We start from the raw sequence: 23590 nt of genomic DNA, 5'->3' as shown, positions 1-23590 counted from the left end.
GCCCTTGCATCTCAAAACATGAGAAAAACCAAAGATGTATCTGTATTTTTACCTGATCTCACTTCTACTGTGGGCCAAAATAAAGCTCAGGTCACTGAAGTTGGAGGTTACTTGCAGATGGAGCCAGTTTGGGTTTATTTCTTCAGCCTATACTAACAGCCATTGCAGGAAAAAGGACCCCGACCCCCTCCCATCATGCCTTTTTGATTCCTTTTCATTCATTTAGAGAACTAACTAATGTGAAATTAGGACAAGTTACAGCAGGACAAGAACCATTTTGCCAGCTTCCCAGGTAGGACAACATCATATCAGAAGATCAAAACAAACAGTTTCTTTCCTGAGACTTTCCTTACCTAAGCTGCACGGATTTTACAGACTTAATGGCACTGACCTCTGTCATGGCAGACTACAACATCACTGATATTTATTAGTACAGAACAGAAGACGTGACCTACTAAAATCATCAGTCTTCCAGCTACTGCCTAAGCAGAGTTTCTGCCCATCATGCTATAAAAAGATGAAGCCCTGAAATTCAATGAGAAGTATAAAATGTACATTGCATCTCAGAAGAAGCAATGCTAAATGACTTACACACATGCAGTCCTTTTTTCCTTCCCATCATAAACAAAATTACCTCAACTGAGAAGCTTGAGGCATGATCTCATTCCATAAAGCCCACTTAAACTTGAAAAATAATTAAATGATGGCGCATTCCTGCTGCAGGCCCTCTTTGCTAGGGTAAATGACACCTAATGGGAAAGCTATTATCAGCTTATAGCAAAATACTTTTCTCTATGTTATCTTGACTCGCTTGGTATCTTTCTGACATGTGGAATACAATGCTGCTTCTCATTGTTCCACGTGGTGAAGTTTCTTCTCCAGAGAAAATGAAGCTTTGTATATGAAAAGCTCTACTTCTGTAGCTCCATTAGTACATTAATGTAGGATTTCATAGAAGGTATGGTACACATTTAGGCAAATACATGTCAAAGAAACACATACTAAAATGAGATATACAGAAGTTTTCACTTCTGTGAAAAAAGTACTAGGAAACATTCTCCTAGGAGAATACTTGTTTTCTGTGTATCTGTGCCTGTAGTGACATCACACGACCTGAAGGTAAAATTATGTACAGAAACAGAGAACCAACATCAGCAGACTCATCCAGACACAGAGTTTGTCTGAATACCTGTATCTCTTCCAGGCACACCTACAGGATGAAGCAGTCGCTCTGCTGTGACATTGCCTGCAATGATTAGGAAGGAGCCCAGCAAAGACTGAACTCCCTTTTCCCACCTCCCTAAGTTAGTAAGAAAACCTTGACAGGAGTAGCCCTGAACTACTTTTGCTAATCAGAGGTAGGTAGGTACCTAATCGGTAGGTTTGAAGGCCAAAAAACCCCACAACTAGCTTTATGGATTTAGAAGAAAACATTATGTATGGGGACTCATAAATATGGGGAATAGAGAGTCTTCAAAGAAGGAAGTAGACAACATGCTTTTCTTGCTTCTCCAACACTTTTTTAGCTACTTTGCAAACAAAGGGAGAACATGGTTCTGAAAGATCTGATATTGCAGGTTTACCTTGCTTGCTCTGTGCCTTGATTAAGATGCTGTTTTGTAAGCTAATAAAATCACCACAAGCAAATTCTGCTCTCCTGTTTTTTTCTTTACTTCCATAGAAATTAACAGTAACCTTAGATATCCTGAGAGTACAGATGCAAATTCAATGTAGAGCAAATCAATATGCATGTGGGCAAACATTACTTAGAATTACACTGGTTTTAGTCTAAAATCAGCACACTGGTTTTGCTAAGCCTTGCGTACTCAATATAAAGAGTGATCATAAATGTGTCATTAAAAAATCTGCCATTCACTATAACTTGGACTGATACTCAATGAAAAAGTAACACTAATGTTCATGTCAACAAACAAACGAAGTTTTGAGTTCAAATTACATCTAATGGTACAAATGACATTTCATGGTTTCTCCTAGCCCCACTGCATTCATCAGGCTACCACAAAATGGCACAACCAGAATTGGTATCATGGAATCCAAGGAGGACACGACAGCATTGACAACACAATGGCATTAAGGCACATTCATTCTTGTCCTATACCATTCAATATTATGACACTGTTAAACCTATATTGTCAACTCCAAATGTATATGCTTCACATTAATTAATTTTTAACAACACTGCCCTTCTTCCCATGGCATTTTACCAATGATTACTACTTACTGTTAGATTTCACATTAATGGTTTGCTTCTTGAATAAAATAAAAAACTCTATTACTTGTCAATCTTTTGATCTCTTCGTGTTTCAAAATTAACACAGGTTTCATTCGTCCTAGCCTTCTGGAAATAAATAGCTTGCAGTACAAAATAGTCAGGAAAGGCATATGAAACAAATAATCTTTCTCAATTAACTTACCCAAATGCATGAATGTAATTGAACTCATATACTAGAATTCTTTTTACTTGTTTCACTTGTATTTTAGAAGAGCACTTTATTCTATGAAGGACGGCTTACAGCAAGTAGGACAGTTACAAACTGTAAGGTGACAAATACGTCTGGTAATAGAGGTCCTATAACTATAAGAAACTGGCTACCTGCTTGTTACAGGTGCATATTAAACACTTCAATAATTCGAGTAAACGGATGTCTTGCACTCATCACTGCATTTTGTAATTTTACAGGATGACCATCTATTATAATCTCAATAGCAAAACGTAGTATTAAATACAGGATGTCAGAACTCTGCCTTCAATTACACTCATACAATCCTAGATGATCTTGTATACAAAATTTAAAGCATTTAAAAATTAAAAACAAACTTCACCTTTAACATTCTTTCCAAATCCCATAGAGGCAGGAACTGCACTGTCTGCTTGTATTTTACTATTTGTTTTCTCTTTCATCACCTCATCATCACTTGAAACATCATCAGAGTTCATCTTCTTTTTCTTTTTCTTTTTTTTATGTCGAGGAGGAAGCTTTTTCGGAAAGGTAAACATGGGAAATATCACAAGGAGCATTGCAATGGCACAAAGGAGAAATCCACTCCACCTAATGCCAGAAGACAGGAACAGAAATGAAAGCCAATGCATTACACGAAATAAAAACCCCAAAATTATTATTACAGGCTGTGCTGGCTGGAAAGACATATTTGCAAAATATGGAACATCAACATTAAGAGTAAAGGACTGAAGTGGGGGAGAGCCTTCACTGCACTAAACCCCTTAATTAGAAGATGTTTCTGTTGGCTTGTCTACTGATAAAGGTATTTATCCAGAACCACCAAATATTATGAAATAGTGTCAGCTTTGAGTTCTCGTAAATTTTCACTTTTGGTAATTACTCAGTACTAAGTGCTGAGAAGTAGATACTTGCTTTTACTTTGCCTTTCTTGCATAATCCCAGTAAAGCAATACAGTGTTCCTCTGGAGAACATGAAAAAAGTTATCCAAGGCATGAGAAGATAAAATGTCCAGATGGATACATCAGGGCTAAATCTGTTCTGCTTTCCAGTGCCTACCTCTCACTGCCCTGACTGTCCAATTCTCTCTCTTCCCAATGAAGAGCTTCCAAAACCTGACTGTAAACAACTGATGTGTTGCAGTTCATGCCAGGGTTTATGCCTAAAACACTGCAGCTCTGTTCTGTGACCACAACCTGAAATATCCCTTCACAAAGAATTTCCTCTGTCTTATAAGAACAGGGTATAAACAATGCTGCAATGACCCCTTGGCTCGCACGGAATGACTTGGGACATACCCAGAGAAGAGGCAATGTATGGGATGCCAGGAAAGCGCCCTTTAGACTGCAGGCATACAGTTATCCTCCTTCAGGCCAAGAAGCTTAATGAACTTTACCACAGCAACACAGAGGGGCAAAAGGGCCTTACTAGAAAATACTCTAGAGTTAACCTTCTGCAGTCAGAAGGCTGATAGTAGAGTATCAGATAACATAATTTCTCCTCTAAGTCCATCTTGCAATCAAAGACTACAGGGAAACATGGATAAACTCACAGAGATGCTTCCATAAAGGACAACCTCAGAATTCACCCACAGAGTTCCTCCCACGTACTGAAAGTGCAATTCTCACGATGTACTAATCTAATTGTACTGGGTTTATGTGGCAAGGTTTTGGTAGCAGGGTGGGGGCTGCAGGGGTGCTTCTGTGAGAAGACACCATGAGCTGCCCCCACGTCGGACAGAGCCAGCTCCAGCCAGCTCCAAAACAGATCTACCACTGCCCAAAGCGGAGCCCATCAGCAATGCTGGCGACACCTGTGGTAACTTATTTAGGAAAGGGTAAAAAACGTTGCAGAGCAGCTGCGTGAGGGGAGTGACAAAATGCGACAGAACCAGCCCTGCAGACACCAAGGTGAAAGAAGGAGGGGGAGGAGGTGCTCCAGGTGCCAGAGCAGAGATTCCCCTGCAGCCCGTGGTGAAGACCATGGTGAGGCAGGCTGTCCCCCCACAGCCCAGGGAGGTCCACGGTGGAGCAGATATCCACCTGCAGCCCGGGGAGGACCCCACGCCGGAGCAGGTGGATGTGCCTGAACGAGTCTGTGACCCTGTGGGAAGCCCACGCCGGAGAAGGCTTCTGGCAGGGCCTGTGGACCCATGGAGAGAGGAGCCCACACTGGAGCAGGTTTTCTGGCAGGACTTGTGACCCCGCGGGGGACCCATGCTGGAGCAGTGTGTGAAAGACTGTCTCACATGGGAGGGATCCCACGCTGAAGCAGGGGAAGAGTGTGAGGAGGAAGGATCGGCAGAGACGAAGTGTTATGAGCTGACCGCAATCCCCATTGCCCGTCCCCCTGCACCGCTCAGGGCGGAGGAGTTAGAAGAGTCATGAGTGCAGCTGAGCCTTGGAAGAAGGGAAAGGTGGGCAGAAAGTGTTTGTGGTTTTGTTTTTAATTCTTACTCTGTTATTAATTGGCAATAAATTAAATTAATTTCCCTAAGTCAAGTCTGTTTGGCGCATGATGGTAATTGGTGAGTGTTCTCCCTGTCCTTATCTTGACCCACAAGCTTTTCATCATATTTTCTCCCCCTGTCCTGCTGAGGAGGCAGAGTGATAGAGCGGCTTTGGTGGGCGCCTGGCAGCCAGCCAAAGTCAATCCACCACACTAATCTACACTAGCGTTTGGAAGTTTCAGTGAAGTTAATCATGGTACTGTGATACCAAATCATAATGATAAATGACTGAAGTTCTTTGCTTTCAAATCACAGTTTACAGAACAATTTTTACATTTTGTGTACATCCTTTACACTTAGAAAAGGAAGCTACAACAGGAAACTACTAATTATATATTTGTTCAAACTTTAAACATTTAGAAGTATTGAGTAGACAGGACTATTTACACAAGAAACAAAACATTTGGCCTCATATTTGTAATGCAAACATATTGCAAATTTTTAAATGAAGACAAATTCATATGCATGTGTAATGGTTTGTGTGGTAAATGGTTATGCAAAGGCAAACACCAAACAAACAGCCATGTGTAACACCATTTTTGTTAGAAAGATTGTGGAGGAAGCTTTCGTGAGGCAAATCTAAGTAACTGAAAGTTTTGACTAGTTTTGGTATTATGTAAACAGCAAATCCTCTATTCATTCATTTTAGCTGATAACATGCATGGATTAGAAACCAGACTTTTAGGAGGATTAGTCAGCACTATCAGGCAGGGAATAAATCGGTAGACTGTATAAAAATGTAGTAAAATCCCTTTCAGGATCTTAAAAGCAGAAGGTGAAAAGGCACTGATCAAAGAAACAATCTGTGGCAAAAATACACAGAAATCTGAAACGATCCACTCAGTGGGAAACAGCAAAGGAGACAGGGCCTGTGCTGTAGCACAAGATGAAATTCAAATTCAAAAGGACCATTATGGCAGCATACCAAGTGCTGGAGATGTCACAAATGCAGCACTGGATGCAATTATCTGCACTGTCTACACTTCACATGTTCCTGCAGAAATATTAAAGAACTGGAAAACAGAAAAAAGACAATATCAAAAATAATAAGGACACCTACAATGGGAAATGAAAGGTCAGAACAGGATCTGTATTAATTAAAAAGCCCTTATTTTCCGTCTTCTAAAGTCAAAGAAAATATGCAAGAGAATACCTCAAAGGCATCTGCACAAGCCCTAGGAACTCAAATAAAAGCAATTAAAGCTAAGGAAGGACCAGACACTGCTGGAGGAATTCCTTTAAACTTCCTGTGTCAAATGCTGATGAAAGACTATATGGGAAGATCCAAGCATTAAACAGAATCAGAACTAGGCAAACACTCAGAAAAGTGTCAGCAAAAGAAAATTTGATTCAAAGCACCTGACAGACTGCCAAGGGCTATTCTACAACTAATGAGATCCCTACATAGCACATTAACAGTTCTTGAAGACAACAACATGATAGATGATTTCTAACATATCCCTACAGTTACAACATTTGAATAAAAAGCAGTTTTAAACATTTGATGGGCTGGCATAGACAGCTGGCCTGTAATTCAGCCCAGAGCACCTACAGAAAGCCCAGGTGTGCAAAATCCAGGAGGGCAAACCCAGTTCTGTGAAACTCATGGAAGAATGAGATCAGAAATAACCCTGAGAAATAACCGCTTACTTTGTTTATCAGGTTTCACAAGAGAGAAACCAAGTTACCTGTCCTGCATATATGCAATATATGTCTCAGAAAGGAACAGCTTAAGTAAAAAATAGGCTTTACTGCAATTTTTATTGTCATATATCATAGCTGCTGTACTCACTCTTTTGTCTGTAATCATTACCTCCTTTAATAATGGAATTTTTTCACAGGATCTCTGTGTTAAGTTAGAAACCTTACAGCTATAATAAAGGAAAGATGGGAATCAAAGACACTAATTTACTTCAAAGGAGACAAGGCTGAGAAATCTCAAATATGACTGCCCATTAACTTATCTCAACTGCACCCTACTTTTAAAAAGTGTGTCAGCTGAAGTAAGTGCTAGACTACTCTCATATTTCAAATTGTTAGATTACATAAATAAAAATAAACTTGGCTACGCAGCACTTCCCTGCAAGGAGAAAATGTCACGGTCCCAGAAAATAGATTTCATTGGAATGTAAGTCTACACTTTCAGAGCTCTCTGCAACTGGGCAGTCAGTGAGTAGCAAGGGACAAAGGACCAATCCTCACAATGTGAGAGTCTTCATTTTAGTGGGTAGATAGCTTCAGACAGAGAAAAGAGAATGAGACACAGATGGTATGAACACCATCAAACTTTTATGAGAGGCCACCACAGATTGTGAAACAAATTACCAGAGAACAGATAGCAGGGTAATTTTCTCTTCAGAAATTAAAGAGAGAAAAAACTGACAGCGCCAAAAATGAAAGAGTAAAACAAGGACCTGGAACACCCTTCAGGGAAAGCCAGTTTCTACAGATTTAATCAACATGGCGGAAGAAGGAAACTCTGAATGACTTTTCCTTTTCTATGCTGGCTGGAATACGACTTTCCTGCTGAGATCCTACAACAGCTGATTTCCTGCCCTTGCTTCAGTCATATATGCATCACTTCTGCTGGCATCCCTGTGCAAAACTGAAATCACCAAGATACTTTGTTCAGGTAGACATTAAACACTGGAGATATATAAAATGCATTTAGCAATTTGACATGAAATTTTCTGAATGCCCAACTAGGCTCTTTTCCTGATTTTGCTTGCAAGGCCTGGTACAATAGATGTTCTCAAAGCCTGCCCACAGAAATGGCTGTAATAGGTGACTTCTCACCACTTTTGCCATGGAGCTCAGGGATTACAGCATTCCCATAGGACGTCAGGGATCCATCCCTGGCACTGGGCATCCATCCCTGCCACTCACTCTTTTGAGGGAGGGTAGTTAAACTTGTAATTCACGAGCAAGGACAGGCATTTTTTTGCCTGATCTCTCTCATACATTTGGCTATGACAACATTGCACATATATCCAAGCTAGCTTTAAACATGCCGTAGCAGCCATCCATCTGCTGTGGCATAGACCCTGGTGCAAATGGCCCAAGAAGTGGCAAACTGATGTGTCTGTGCTGCTTTGGTTATTTTACCTTCACCCAAGCTGTTTTAAGTTAAAACTCACACAGGTATGCCCACATCATAAGGCAGTTGTATCAGTGGCTGCATTACAGATAAAATCAAAAGCTTACCCCTCACTCATATAGCCCCACTGATTTCAATTAACAAATATATTTATGGGTCTGCTCATGATTTCTGTTGAGAAGTACGGATCAGGTGCTGATTACCAGTTCTGACATGTCCTTAAAAACACATGAAACATAAGAGTTTTATAAAGAATGTATAATATTTGGCTTTCATTTCAAATCTTTTATTCAAGAATACTCAAAGCACATTTTTGACACTGCGGCACATTCACAGGACAAACCTTTTCTGTGAGATAAGTCAGTATATACATGAGAGCACAGAGTCGTTAACCCCAAGGTCACAGGTTAACTGAGCACTCAGGTTTGCCTTTCTCCCACTGAAAATTTGGCTAGACAGTCCTGTGCAGCAATGCTCTTGGACTAAGACAAATAAAGCAGTGATAAATCTCCAAAGGTTTAAGAACATTCCAAAGAGAGAATTTTTCACATCAAACTGTCAGGAGAGATCACTGCAGGATAAATTGAAATGGATACGATCTGACTGCAATGGCACAGTGACAAACACTAATCCAGTGCATGAGAACTGACACTGCACCCTACACTTACGAAGTAGAGGTCTCCTCCTGGGATAATGAACTTAAGTCTTTTCTGCACTTGCACAAAAATTTCAAGGCAGATTTATGAATTATCTGAGAAAAGCCAGTTGAAGACTCCTCAAGACCTGCTTCCTCAAAGAGGTATTTTCCAAGGAGGTCACATACCAAAGGCTGCCCAAAGACATCAGCTAATGATTATGGCCATTACATCTCAGTGCTGCTGGAAGCCTACTATTTACTAGAGAGTACTGGGATGGTTTGCATCATCTGCTGCCTAAACATGAGCCATCACCCTGAGAAACAAGACTGGGAAGGCCATGTTCTGACCCCATTCAATCTCCTTCTCCTAGACCAGCGTAAATGAAGTCTACCATTTCTCATCCGGGCAGCAGAGCTCAGCGTTTCTTGCTTCCTGCTTTGGAAGACCAAAGAAAGGATGAATCCACCTTCCAGCAGGAAGGTCTTGGCCCTGGGCAACAGTGATCCTTGACGGTCTCCTGCAACATGGATATTCTGTCCTGCCAACCCTGTGCTGAGGACTGTCAGTCAGTGCCCACAGTGGTCAGAGCCAGTCCTGGAGCAGCCAAAAGCAGAAGGTTTTCCATGCAATGTGCCCATGCACTTCTGCAGAAGTGTTCCCTCTCTGTCACAGGCTAGTGTGTAGTAATCGACAGAAACTTCCTCTTCCTTGGCCTCCTGCTACAACCTTCAACTAGCCCTCAAGGGATATGATTGCCCAACCTGTCTCAATTCCTTACCAGCAATTTAGAGAGTAGTTTTGAAAAATGGTTGACGCTTACCAGTTTCCAATGAATCGGGGATCACTCTGGTCAATATAAACAGTTGTCCTAGGATCAACATAGAAACCAATAAGAAGTCCTCCTAGTAAGTATCCAGCTGCAGGACCAAGTGCTCCCATTACATACATGATGGCTGAGGAAATAAAAGGTCAGAGTTGTACATCAACAAAATAATGTTTTGTTAGTTATTTACACATAAAATCCAAAAGTAAAAGATGCCTCTTAAAGCAGGAAGTTTCATACCCCAGAACCTTTAGAGCCCTTTTTTGCAACCTTCAAAGGCAGCAACTTCTGCATAAGTAACATATTGATAAGAAAATTGCTGTTTTCTGTATGTTTTCAGTCAAATCATGGATGGAAGTATATATTACTTTGGTATTTTGGACGGAAACCATACTTGACTTTGACAATATTTTTCATATTTGGTAACACTTCCTTTGAATCAAAACAAAATTTAATACATAAATAGAAAAAATATAATTAATGGTAAGCAAACAGAAAAGCAGAGGATAAGAATTGTGTTAAGACACCAAAGAACAAAGTACAACATTCCAGCTTAGTTACCATCAGACTAATACCAGATTTAAAAGAACCATCAAAGTTAAGAAATCAAATATTCCTATTCTAGAGATTGACAGAATTATGCTTTTTCTGTGTAGCCATGGACTTGCCCCTGTTTTACATACTGATACCAGCAGACCATATATACTGTATTTCCTGTGAGACTCCTGCCTTGTTCAAAACATTTGATCTTTAAATTTAAAATTTTAATGCTATTTTAAAAGAAATTTCCCCATTTAAAAAGTTATTAAAATGAAAATAAGTTTCTCATGTGCAACCAAAGACACACATTTTACAACATCATCACTGAACGTTAGATGATAGCAAAATCCTTATCATTTGGAATAACAGAGTAGGAGATACCAATACAAGGCTCTTATCTGCTGTGTCTTCTACAAGATGCTCTTCAGAGTGCAGTCTCCAGTCCTGGTCCTTCAGCCATCCATACCAGGGTATGTGTGAGAAAACACCACAGCTCCCTCTAGTCTCATTTCCAGGTTTTGAAAGGTGGATAATTTAAAGCTGTCATTTGTCTTGCCCTTAAATCTTGGCAATTCCACTCCTTTCCTTTTCTACTTCTGCAAATCCCAAATCAATTTTTGAACTAAGCCAAGGTCAGTTATCACAACCTTAAATTCAGACGCCTTTTACAAGATCCGTATGAAGTTAACCCCACCATCAAGACCATAGCTATCTTCCAAAGATTTTTCTCTTATTCCCCTACTCCATCTCTTTCCTTCCTTAATGTATCCTGCAGTATTCATCGCTTCTAAGATGCTTCTGCCCTGCTTCCCATACTGTCTGGCTGCGACGAAAGGCAAGGGAGGTTGTAAGGTCTCTGCTATCCACTCACATGTCTGGTACCACCGAAACCCAAGCTCCAGCAGCACAACACTTGCTCAGCTGCTGCAGACCCACTATCTAGCACATGAAAAAAACAATTTATTATCTAATTCTCTGAAAACATCATATTCACGGCAAAATCTCTATCTCCACATGGTTTCTGTGGACCAGTCTCTCTCCCTGGTGGTATGCAGACTCCATCCTTTCTGGTCCCATCCTCAGTCAGGGAACCCTGCTGCATCCTAGACTGCAGCAGCTGAGGAAGCATAACTGAGTTGTTAGAGCTTGGGTTTCTGTGTTACCAGTTATAGTAAACTATATCTCATGGACAACATAAGCAAAAAGAAATCACTAAATCTGCCTGATTAAACCAAAATAACTTGTACATTTCATCTTATGTTTTGAAAGAAGAGAAAGAAGAAAGAGAACATTCTCAGGACTAAAAAGGGACTGCTATCTGAGAGCTCTATTCCAGGGGAAAAAAAAATCACAGAAGCTACCACAAAAGGTAAACTGCCTATAGTAAAAAATGCTTCCAGACTACAAATTGATTAAACAGATATATCACTTTTCTCTTTCTTAAAACATTTTCAGTTTTTATTAATCTGCAATTTCAAATAATTAGATTTTGCTGAAGTCCTTTTTGCATAATGGTTTCCGGAACTGTGTTCACTATTTAAATTTATTCCAGCCATGTTCCCTTCTGGATTGATTGTAAACAATTCTCTCTATGCTTAAAATGCTCCATTAGACATTGTTACACCGCTCCTTAGCAGTTAAGTGGTTAGATAAACCCCACAGTAACTGTTATTTGCAAAATCCACATCATGAGGAGGGAAAAAAAAACAAACTCCATCCACTATAATAAATTTTGTCCCATAAATGTTTGCTTGGAAAATTGATTCACACAACTACAGCAAACTCAGGTCTCTAAAAAGTTTACATAGGAAACACAAAGGGAGTAAAAGAGTGACCTAATCCATTCATTTCAGTATTCAGAAAAAATACTTATGCTGTATTTATTCAGCTTCAATTCCACCACTGAAACAGGCAAAATGCAGCCACTGCTTAGGCTTAGAAGCACTACCCAGATCGTGATTTTGTACACCTGGTAATTTCAGAGGTTTTTCTTCATCAGCAGAAATACTGTACAGTAAAGATAAAAATAACAGTGTACGCTGCTGCTCCGTTAGAGGAGGGAATGCTGTCAATCATTTCAGAAGTATTTTAAAACTACTGTATGCTGTTCAGGCTTTGAGATTTTTTTTTAATATAACTTACAGGTAACATGTAACTTTCTGGATCTTTCAGAAAACAGAGAGCCCCCATGTGCCTGGTCCAGGGCAGGAGGAAACCAGTCAGCACATGAGTTCCACGATTGCCATTTTAAGACACTTTGCAGAATCTTCCTCAGCACCTAGTAATGGCCACTATCAGAAACCGAACACTAAGTGCAATAAACTCATTTGGACTTCTAAATAGGACTAAAGATAGAACATGCCAAGTAAAAGATTTTGATATAAAGTACTTGAAAAAAATCTGCCCCAAACCTCCAAACCTTGCTGTGGAAGTGAAGGGAGAGCCACCTCCAAGCATCACCCTGGCAGGCTGCTCCAGGGTCCTGGACCATTGAAATTCTGGTCACAGCCCTCACAGCTATGCACCCCAATGTCCAGGAATAAAGAGGTTCCTGATTCCCAAACAGGCCACCAAGATTACTGGATGATATGGAAAGGAAACTTAACTGGAAACAGATTCAATCAGGACATCATCAAAACTGAACCCACTTCACAAATAAAAAATTCTGTGGAGAACTGTTCCACAATTTTTTCCACTCAGGTCACTAGAAGGACTCCAGCTTCTGGATGAAAAAGGTTCTGAAACATCTAGATGATGTAGGAACACCTTCCTTTCAGCCTCCTACCTGGCATTTCAGCTAGCTCTTTTTGGTCCTCCCTCTTAGAACCATGATCTGGGATCTTGATCTAGGGACTTGCACTGATTCAACAAGTGAGAAGTTTCAACAACAGAATTAACAAACATTTCTATCAGGAGACATGCTGGAGTACTGTGATGCAGAGGCAGGCCACATGGTATTCAGATGATTTTTTAAACTGCACTTAAGGAAATCCAGGATTTGTCTTTTAACCTCCCCGCCATTACCTTGACTGGTGCTTAGATTTCCAAGGTGCCTTCAAATTTCTTAAGTCATAAACAACTATGCTATAAAATAGCAGTAATATCTCCTTTCCTGTGGTAAAATAGAGATGATGTACATTCTCCAAGTTATAGCTCTACTCCAAACAATAAATCTTCAAAAGATAAAATGAGGAAACTACTGTTAATATAGACATATGGGCTACAACATTCATCTGATTGTCTTCTGATTGGTTTTCATTGAAATGAAAACTTGTACCTCTCAGAATTACTGCATTAGCCATGCATGTTCAATGCTGGCAAGTCACGGAGTACACTCCTCTGGAAACGTGGGTCTCTCCAGGAAAAAGCATCTGCAGGTCACCCTCTCCTAGCTGAATTAGAGCCATCTGAGAACTGCTCATGACATTCAACAAGCAGCTCAGACTGGACCTTGCAAGTTTTCCCCAGAAGCCTGTCATAGCTTGCTGCAGCTGTGATGTAGGATCTTAAGTCTTCAAACCAAAGCACAGGTTAGTCTACTAAAATGACATGGTATTTAAACAAGACAATTTCAAAGTCCAAAGACCTTGCAGATTTTTTAAAGTTTCCCTTTCCTCTGAAGAACTCAGTGCTGTGAGGAGGAGTTTGCATTAGCAAGCACACTCTTCTGCTGGGTGCACCTTCTTTTCAGTGACAAGGGATAGCCCTTCCCAGCCCTCCCGAACCTGGTCTTTCAGATCATAGTTCTACCTCTGACATAGACTGTAAGTAAGTAAAAATATCCTGGTTCAGACGCAGTTTGTTAAGTGCCCATTTGCTCCCATGATATCCAGCTGTGATTATTTTAATTCCTTTGAAGTTTTGTACCTGAGGAGCTTCTCTGCCTCACAGAGTATGCCCTCAGTGTGGCATATTACCTCAGGCACAACACCATACTAGCAAGGCTGTCTAGTTTCAAAACTGCAGCTGGCTATGGTTAGCCAAGCTTAGCCACAAGCGTCCACCACAGCGAAGATGTTGGATGGGAGAGAGAAAGGGAATCAAAGCAACAGTAATTGAGTTACACATGGAATTTACCTACCAAAGCAAAATAAGATTAAGCAATGTCATTCTCCTCCACTGAAAAGTTCATCCTGGGACACGTTGCAATGAATGCTGCCATTTTGACAGCATTTGATAATATTTTCTATTGCTTCTATTCATAAGAGATTCTTCTTCAACAGAAGAAAGCTTTACACAGAGCCTATTGCAGCAAAGACTGTATGACTACAATAAAACAGGCTGAATCCTCTATGGGTCCCAAAATCCCTGTGTTCACATCACATGCATGAAATAACTTTGTTGCCAAAGATTTTATTTTTTGCAATCTACCCACACTATAAAAATATACTGAGACAGAGGTCATAAAAATACTCTGAATGTCCTTTTCCTCCTCTAATCACACCAAATGACAACTTCCATACATTTTGCATATGGAAATATGTAATATATGTCCCTATGGCATCCTCAAATGCATACAATGTTAACCCTCCAACTGTGCCTTTTTATATTAGTAGTGCTAGTACCAATTAAAGTCACAAGCATCATATTGTGCCTAGATGATCAGAAAGTACACAACTTTAGTGGGCTACAACAGGCTGTCTAGCTTCCGGGTTCTAAAAAATCCACTTTGGTTTAAAAAGTAAAAACAAAGGCATATATTGCTCAGTCTCTCTCATCTCCTCTGTGTGCACACACATGTCACCACACAGAGTTTATCACTGGATGAGAAGGAACACTTCTGAAAGACCCCATTGTTCAAATCTTGGCAGCACGTCACCATAGTACAACTGTTCATTTCATACATGTGTACGACAAGCAAAATTTGACCTTTATTCTATTTTCAATGAAAGTTTAGAATTTGCAAAATCCTGCAAAAGCATTCTGGAGGTGTACATATATATATATATATATATATGCATGTTTTTTCTTGTCAGAATACTATGGCATTTTTGGTAGACTTTGCAGGTAGACTTTGCAGGATACTTTTTAGTGACATAGAAGTACAATCCTTTTGTATCTGTAGATTTCAAATTTTTACTCCAAAAACTTAACTGTCATTAGCATGAGGGTATTGACAGGGAAACAGAGATACAAAAGATAAAATTAATCCCCCATAGTCATGGAGTAGAGTAGGAAGTCCAGAGTATAATTTAATTAATCAAAGCAATAACTCAGTGTCCTACCTGCTGAACAACACTCATCCTGAAAGAATAGCACAAGGGAGAATAAAAACAAAACAAAACAAAGCAAAACATTCATGTGAATTTGCAAGAAAAGTCCCATGTTTATAGGCTACCTGTCTATGACCTGAGGAGTGAGCTTTAACAGAAATGGGAAGATGAACTTCATATAATCCTAACTATGTCTCTGTGTGTCAGGAAATGTAGGGGGCTACAGAAAAAAAAATACATAATCACGGGGTTACCACCTGGGATTTTGCAAGCAAAAGAAGCATCACCATGCTCTAGTCCTACTGGCAGCACATTTCCCTGGAAGGCTGAGCTATGCCGTCACTGGAGAATAAGCAGCGGGATATTTCTCTATGGTACTGAGCAGGTTTTAATTTCTGCACAGAACAAAGCTGACAGGTGGAGGTTTCAATGGGGAACATGTCTCAGTTCTCCCCTATTCCTCTCATGCCCCAGCACCATGATGGGGTAGCAAGGGACAAGGAAGCATAAAGCAGCTTCCAAAGAAACACTGCACCCATTCATAAAGGTGTATTTACCTCACCCTCTCTAAATTCACCCACACAGAGGCTACCCAAAAAAACATAAGGTTAAACCACTCTTTTGAGCCTGAGGACACAAAACTGAGAGGAGTTGTGAGAAGAAGCCAGGCAGACTTCTCAAAGCTTTTAAGTCAGGAAATCAGTTCACTTCCTTCTTTTCTTCATGAACACGCAACCAAGCCTATCTATACAAGCTTTAGGATTTTTGCTTTAATGTGGTTATTTGCTCAGGAAAAGACAATGCTTTGAGCATTACTGCAGTTCAGATAACAATATACAGATCAAATCTTTAAATCATTTCCTTTCAAAATGTATTAGCGTTACCATGACTTTAAAAGTCTCTCAGATCCAGTGCTCCACTCAAAACAATAAACAGAGCAACAAAACTACTCCAATAGCCTCTCTTGATCTTTGTATAGAATATATTTGTCACTATTTTCAAAGGAAGATTCTACAAATATAGGAGCCAAATTTATAGATAAGCATAGCCAAAACATAATTTTACATGCCTACCATGCAAACTAAAATGAATGGTCCAGCTTACTACTCCATTAAAAAATGCTGAAAGTTACGTTAAATACAAATATGTCCAGTGAGTTGTCAATGCCAGATGAAAAGCATTACATTTTTACTTTTCTCTTACAGATTTATTACTAAAATATCATTCGTATCAAAACAGGTATCATTCCCTCTCTTAAACAGCTAAGCTGCTTTATGCTTTGTATTCTCCTTTTGTGGTCTTATTCTAAAATATTACAATCATTTTCACAGGAACCAATTCTAACATCACAAAAAACCAGGAAAAAAAGCCCAAACAAAACAAGCTAAAACAGGCTGCCTATCCCAAAGTGTACCTCTCACATACACTGTCACTGCAATGCTGCTCCAAGTCACTTGCTATGCTGTGGAGTAACAGTGCCTACAAAGCAATTCATCTTAAATCAAGATTTCACAGATTCAGCGCTCGTCCTTAGGTTACACTATCAACAGGTGTGCGCATCCAAGCCAAAATCTGAAAACACTGAAAATATCAGAGAGGAAAGGCTTGCACTTGTACCATGTTATTTCACCCTTAGAGACACTCGGCTTAAGAAAAGATTGCCCCAAGAAAAACTAATCCAGTGCTTAAAAGGGAGTCTTTATTTCTTTATTTCTAAACCTGAGAACTGTAGAAGTAGAAACCCAAGGGGCAACTGGACACTGTCCCATTCTTTAGAGACAGCTGTTTCATTTGGAAACACAAATATTACTTCTTTTTTTCCTTCAAAATCTGTCTTTTCTCTCTTTGTATTCTCCTATAAATAAACATTTGCTGATGATATTACCAAGCATGACTTGTGATTAGTAAGTAAATACGAAAAAGATACATCTGCTGTAAGAGTTTAGTGAAAACATCTGCAATTTCTGACTGCAGTTTCCATATCAGTGTGGTTAACTGAATTTAGACACCACACATGAGGAAATTCTTAGATCGGATAATTAAGCAAATCAGGCTTTATCAGCTCTATCTGTTCTTAAACCAATTTGAAGGCAAGAACCTTCTGGTGACAGTATTCCAAAAACACATACAACTATCTCTGACTTGAAGCATATGGAAAGTCCCCGCTGATGTGAATCATCATGTGACCAAAGATAAGCTTGTCTATACTTGCATGATCAGAATCTAAACTGAAAACAAAGATGCTCTAACATTCTTTCCATGGACTAAGAGGCATTGGTCCCCTAAAGAGATGGGTTTTTTAAAAACAGAAGTGTCAACAACTACTTAAATGCATAAATAAGAGAACAATCAAACTGTCTTTCCTAAACCTCCAAGGTGTTTTTCCACATGTAGGGAATTTTGATTTGGAGATGCCCCATTACTAAATTTAGCTCAGACAGATGCACAAACTACTTGTGCTGAATGCAGTGAGACTGTCCAAAGATGCACCAAAAGGCAAAACTTTGCTCTTGGCTGTAATTTTCTGGAAATCAGTTCTCAAAAAAGCTCCACACCTCACCTTCAAGTTTTTCAAGTCTCTGTCAGTACATTGCACCATATACATAAGACAACGTACCCCAGGAAGGTCTGTGAGTTTCCAGACTCTAACTTTTAAAAAAAGCATGTTTCTTAGAGATGTTTTCTTCTGCAAATACCCTTAAATAATGGTATTAGGCAGAGACATAGACCCTTCATGTAAGTACCTACTGAGTGACTCCTCAGTCCCTTCTGAATTCTTTATCTGTCAGCATCCCAAAGTTACCTTCAATGAAACGTCATAAATGTAATGTTCATTTCCATACAGAAAATTATCTACTGTATATAATCACTAACCTAAATCCTAAGCAAACTACTATTCCAAATTATTTTAAAAGCCTTAACATCCAAAATACAAGAAATAACTTGTTAGAGAATTTCATTGTCTTATTTCTCATTCATTCAAACACTGAAAGCTAAATCCACAGTAGTGAATTCATCACTCACAGTAGTAGCATCCTTTAAGTCAGTAGGGCTACTCTCATGAGGCAAGCATGGCACTTCTGTCCTATTACTCAAGTGATGCTCCTAATAAGAGGACACTGAAGCTGTTGGCTGTCTTTAAGAGATAGTGGAGCAGCCTTTTGACTCACAGTCATTCTTTCCATTAAGTCATGTCAATTGGGAATCTCTCATCTTTGCCTTTTAATTGCTTGGCTTTGTTTTTTTTAATGGTTTGGCAGTTGAGGCTACACACACACATTTAATTTTCATTAGGGACTATCCCCAGGCACGTGCTTATAGACTCTGTTGATCTCAACTTCTTAAAACTAATTTTCATTTCTTTAGTATTACTTCCAACTAAACTGGAGTAAGTCTGGGGCATTCATCTGCATCTCATCCCCTTTTCTTTAGGTGATCATAATTAAAAAATATCAAACAGTGAAACCTGAAATTTGGCCTGCGAGCAGACCTCAACAGGCAGATCACTAATAATCAAATGTAAGAAAGAGACTGAAATATTTTTAAATTCTGTGATTTTAAAAATGCAGTGAGAAAGTTCGAGTCCATAGCTACAAGACCAGCAGAACCTAGCCCAGAAGAGTATTTGAGAATACTGGTATCTATCTTAGTTTTATATCATATTCAGGCAGTCTAACAGCATAAGCAGACAGGAATGTATTGTTCAGGTCCTCTTGTTTCTTTCAGCTGGAAGAATGCACCCACTCCAGGAGGAAAAGCAGGGAAGAACCTGGTGAGATTTATCAGGCACAGGATGAGATTTTAGAGTATGCCATCATGCACCATGGGAAGAACCAGCAATAAGTACCCATTCCTTAGCAAAATCTATGTACATTAAATATCTAATGTCTATGAATCTGGGCTTTACTAGTTATTGTGCACAAACCAGGTAATGGCAGACATAAACACCTGATGTTCAGAGGCAGGTTTGACACACATTTTGCATATTTCATCATTACCCAAAACCAGACCCTTTGTGCCCAGGAAACAAACTGTGAGGAAGAAACAGAGATAGACCGAGTATCTACTGAAAGGGAAGGTTAGGTGCTGACAGTCAAAGAATTTCTACATATATTCACTTTTCCTTTGTCCCACCAGCAAGACAACAGAACAAAGAAGTAAAGGGGGAAATTATTTCAATCAAGTTCTCTCAGAATTAATTTCCTTTCAAAAATTGGTTTCTGCCTAGGAGGCACAGGTTAATTATTGAAAATGTTGGTGATCGTTTTTCCCTTGACTATCTCTCGTTAATAGATTGTAAAGAAGGGCAAGCCAAATAGCATTTCTTCGTGTTTTCTTTGTAAATTGCACTTACATTTTCATCTTTCAACGGAAACAACAGGAATTACAGTTCATTACTCACATCTGACTGAAAATCTGCCTGTAAGCAAAAGCACATTATTCCAGTAATTTGCAGATGACCCTGTTAGTCTTATTAACATTTATTGTGTTGCTAAAGAAGTTATTTTTCTACATTCAAAAGGCTGAAAGCTGCAATAGCCTCAATAAGAAAAAATATTAAATAACCATTGGTAAAGTGAAATGCAGAACCATATAGCCATATTTGAAACCATATTGAAAATATTATTACAGGTCAAAGAGTCTGAAAAACATTTCCATCCATGTGTAACAGTTATAAATAGTGGAGGCTATTTTTTTTGGCTATGGGACAACACCACCATTTTATGAAAACCTCTGAAGTTTCAAAATTTGCTGTTTATTCTCATAGGAACAAACATTGTTTGGGCATTTTCACAAAATTGGAATTATGCTGAAATGTTTGTTTCTGGAAAAAAAACTTGAGCTTTGGGTTCTGGGTAGGGGTCTCTCCTTCCCTGCGTCTCCATAGAGGGATCATAAGATAGACATGAGAGTTCATTCAGCTTCATGTTCTGCTTGGAGACAGCAGTTTTTTGCTGCAGCACCAAAATGAGCTTCTTCAACATTCAAGCACAGTCTCCTTATCAACAACAGATGGACGATGAAAACGACAGCCTTGCCTTGTCTTCTCCACCACTGCCCACAACAAAGCAGCTTTTGGTTTTGATGCAACAGCAAAATGTTCTCAATGGCTCTAATCACAACTTCTAATAGAATTAGGGCAGGAGAAGTAAAACCACCTAGCAGGAAATGGTGCTTAGCCAGATCTTCGATAGCCAGGTCTAGATAGCCAGGTCTTGGATCGATATTATCTAAATAACAGGGGAACCCAGGCCATGACAAGCCTGACCATGGACCCCATGGCCTTAGTATCAGCAAAGCAGAAGAAAGTTCTGTATATCCCTGTGCCAACACCAAATACCAGGACCACCGTGAACTTCTGGGCCCTGACTCGGATTCACTGAACTAAAAGACTCCTGGGATTTAATACCTTGATTTAAAGAAGAAATAACCCTGAGTTAGGGAAAGTTACCTTCACCCTTGTGTAGACATCCCAGCCTATGGAGAAATGCCAGCAAGAAATGCCCCAGCACCTCCTTCCTTCCCCATAGTTAAGAAGCTAATGGGTGGACCTTGGAGAAACAAGTTGTTCCCAAACAACCCTGGCACGCTTGACACAGTCCCATGAAATAGGACAGAGAAGCACAGAGCTGCTGCTGTTGATCCCTGAAAAGGCCCTGCTAAACCAAATAGATCAAGGGATATGAACTGTCAGAGATACACAAGAAATTTAGAGAAAAAGAAATTAAGATCTCAGAGAGTCATGGAGAAAAGAGGGGAATACAGTTTTGTAAGAAACCAAAAGGAAATTAATTCATATTCTTGCTTTGGACAGAAAACCACCACAGACACCACTGTTAATAACAAACTGATTCTATAAATACATATGATTGCTTAGACCGTTTTAGTTAGGGTCCTGAAAGAAATGAATGTACATCTTACTGGGAAAAGTAGATATTGACATGCAAAGTTAATAATCAAATAAAAATTATGAAAATATTGTGGTTTGACATTATTAAGTAATGTGTTTTACATGGTTTGGTTTGGTTTGGTTTTGTCTATGTGGCAAGTAAAAATTACTTTATTTTTTTAAATGCTAACCTGTATTCCTACATAAAAGTCAAACTAATGTAAAGTAAGGTAAATATTTCAACCTTATAAAAAAGATAACTGTTTTTCTACATTTAAAAAAATATTAAATCAATATATTCCAAAAATCAAGATTTAATTGAATCATAATTTGCCAGAGTGAAACCATCTGAACATCTTTATCAGTGCTACTAAATGGCATAGTTTAAAAACCAAGTGCAGCATTGAAAAACTTATTACTCTTACAAAAGGTTCTCCTTAATGGTAATATTATAATTACATTTGTCCTCCTTTTTAAGATATAAATTGTCACTGTGATTTAGGGCTCCATTTGCAGCTCATTCCCAGTCACAGTAAGATATGTTAATATGTTAATAAAATATAGAAGTATTACCAACTTGCAGTGTTAGCATTTCCAAGAAAAATTTATTTATATTACAGGGATCCTTCCAAGGTATTTCAAAACACCATACATAGCCGATTCACAAAAACTGAAAAATTTAAAATCAGCTATAGTTACTTTCACTAATTAGGTAATTTAATTATTCTGCTGACATCTTTGGGGGAAAATTGGCCAATATCCTTTTATTTGGTCTGCAATTGTTTTAAAGACTGTTCATTCTGTTTCTTTCTCTCTTCTGTGAGTAGAATTAGACATGACAGCTTTGTTCCTCAATTACTTAGATTAGCAGATTATTACGCATATTGTTATTCTCCAATAGTAAAGGATGCTTTCACATTTAGCAGACAGACGTGAAAATGTGGGGGCTAGTGGCTACGTACAAATGACTTTCAGCCAACTTTAGGCACACTTTCATAGCAGTAACTTTTTTAACAGGATAACTAACTATATTATCTTCCTAGGGATGTGGCAGACTCTCTGTAAATGTGAGCGGTTCATTTTATGCTAAACAGTTTTATATAAATAGAGCTTTGCACAGGGGTAACGCTGTAATGAAATCTGATTCAACACAGATGTCAGAGTAAATGAACGTAACAGTCCTTTCTGGCCCAATAAAGCATTAAATTATCCCACAAATTCTCTTTTCATCTCTAACACAGTAGATCTTGCAGAAAGAGTCATCATCCTTTGCAAAGAAGGATGCCAAAAGACAAGAAACCTCTTCACCTTTCCTTCCTGGCCATGCTGCCTTGAGAAAGATCCAAAGTCCTTGCCCAGGTGAGGGAAGGACCAGAGCTGGCCCCATGCCCTTTACATATTTCACCAGTGTATCAGTTGCACATTTAGCAGAAGTAGCCCCGGAACGGGTGGCCTCGGTACTGGTTGCGGCAGCCAGGGAACCTCCAGGCTGTCCTGAGGCACCCTGGGGCATCCCTCTCTGCCAGGCCGACCCTGAGAGCACCAAAGAGCAAGAACGCACCAGAAAAACAGGAGCTGGTACTGATGCCTGGACTCATAGAAACTGCTCAGCCAGGCCAGGCTTAGGAAATAAGTTATGAAGTACCAATGAAAATAAAATATATTTCATTACTTAGATTTTGCTTACTCAAGCAATTCGGTGACCTTTTTTTTCTAGTATCTTTGTCCATTTGCATCCCTTCTCATAGGGAACATGGTTTTGGTTATTTACATTAGGAAGATTCAATTGGAAGGTTACACTTATGTACAAAATCTGCAAACAATCACAGGTTTCAATCGGTTGACCACAAGCAAGTTACTTGTTGAAACTTTAGGCTTATGTCTGCAAAGAAAATTAAATTTGAGCCCTAAATCCCACTGAAATTCATTTAAAGTTGGATCCCTTGACTTCCTTAGGCTCCTTGGGAAATCTTACCCTCAGTTACTAAATTACTCTGACAGAGAGAGAGAAAGAGATTGACAGGGAGGTCCTCAAAGAACGATACTGTAGTTGCTTGGAATAACCATGATTGCAAGTCTTAGCAGTGGTCTCTGCTGCTGTCAGAGCTTTTCCAAGTCTAATGAAAATTGATCTGGCATCTTTCCACTCTATGGGAGTTTTTTACAACATGTGACAGAAGAGAGATGTCTTCACACACTGCTGGACCCTTAACTACATTTCAGATTCATACTGATAAATTTGCCAACAAAGCAAGTGGAAGCAACGCAGCTCATAGGCAGAGAAAAAGAGTAGAAATGTTAATCACCAAAAAATGTAAACTTCTGGTACTCCTTCAAAGAGCAAATATAAAGCATGCAACACATTTCTATATTGCATGTTATACTTAACTGCAATTGTA

The 23590-nt window shown here is 39.2% G+C and overlaps 1 protein-coding gene across 1 annotated transcript in view; it reads right to left on the bottom strand.

The window, feature by feature from the left end:
• The window catches only part of SLCO5A1 (solute carrier organic anion transporter family, member 5A1), a 150944-nt gene that overhangs the window by 31196 nt on the left and 96158 nt on the right, over positions 1 to 23590 (bottom strand). The window contains exons 5-6 of the mRNA XM_010575928.1: positions 9546 to 9678; positions 2845 to 3071 (exon numbers count right to left, since the gene is read on the bottom strand). Coding sequence (XP_010574230.1) covers positions 2845 to 3071; positions 9546 to 9678 — 360 coding nt within the window. The remainder of the gene's footprint in view (positions 1 to 2844; positions 3072 to 9545; positions 9679 to 23590) is intronic.

This window comes from Haliaeetus leucocephalus, unplaced genomic scaffold (assembly GCF_000737465.1).
Source record: "Haliaeetus leucocephalus isolate CR32 unplaced genomic scaffold, Haliaeetus_leucocephalus-4.0 Scaffold506, whole genome shotgun sequence".
NCBI classification, from domain to species: Eukaryota; Metazoa; Chordata; class Aves; order Accipitriformes; family Accipitridae; genus Haliaeetus; species Haliaeetus leucocephalus.
This window is presented reverse-complemented; position numbering and strand designations above follow the sequence as displayed.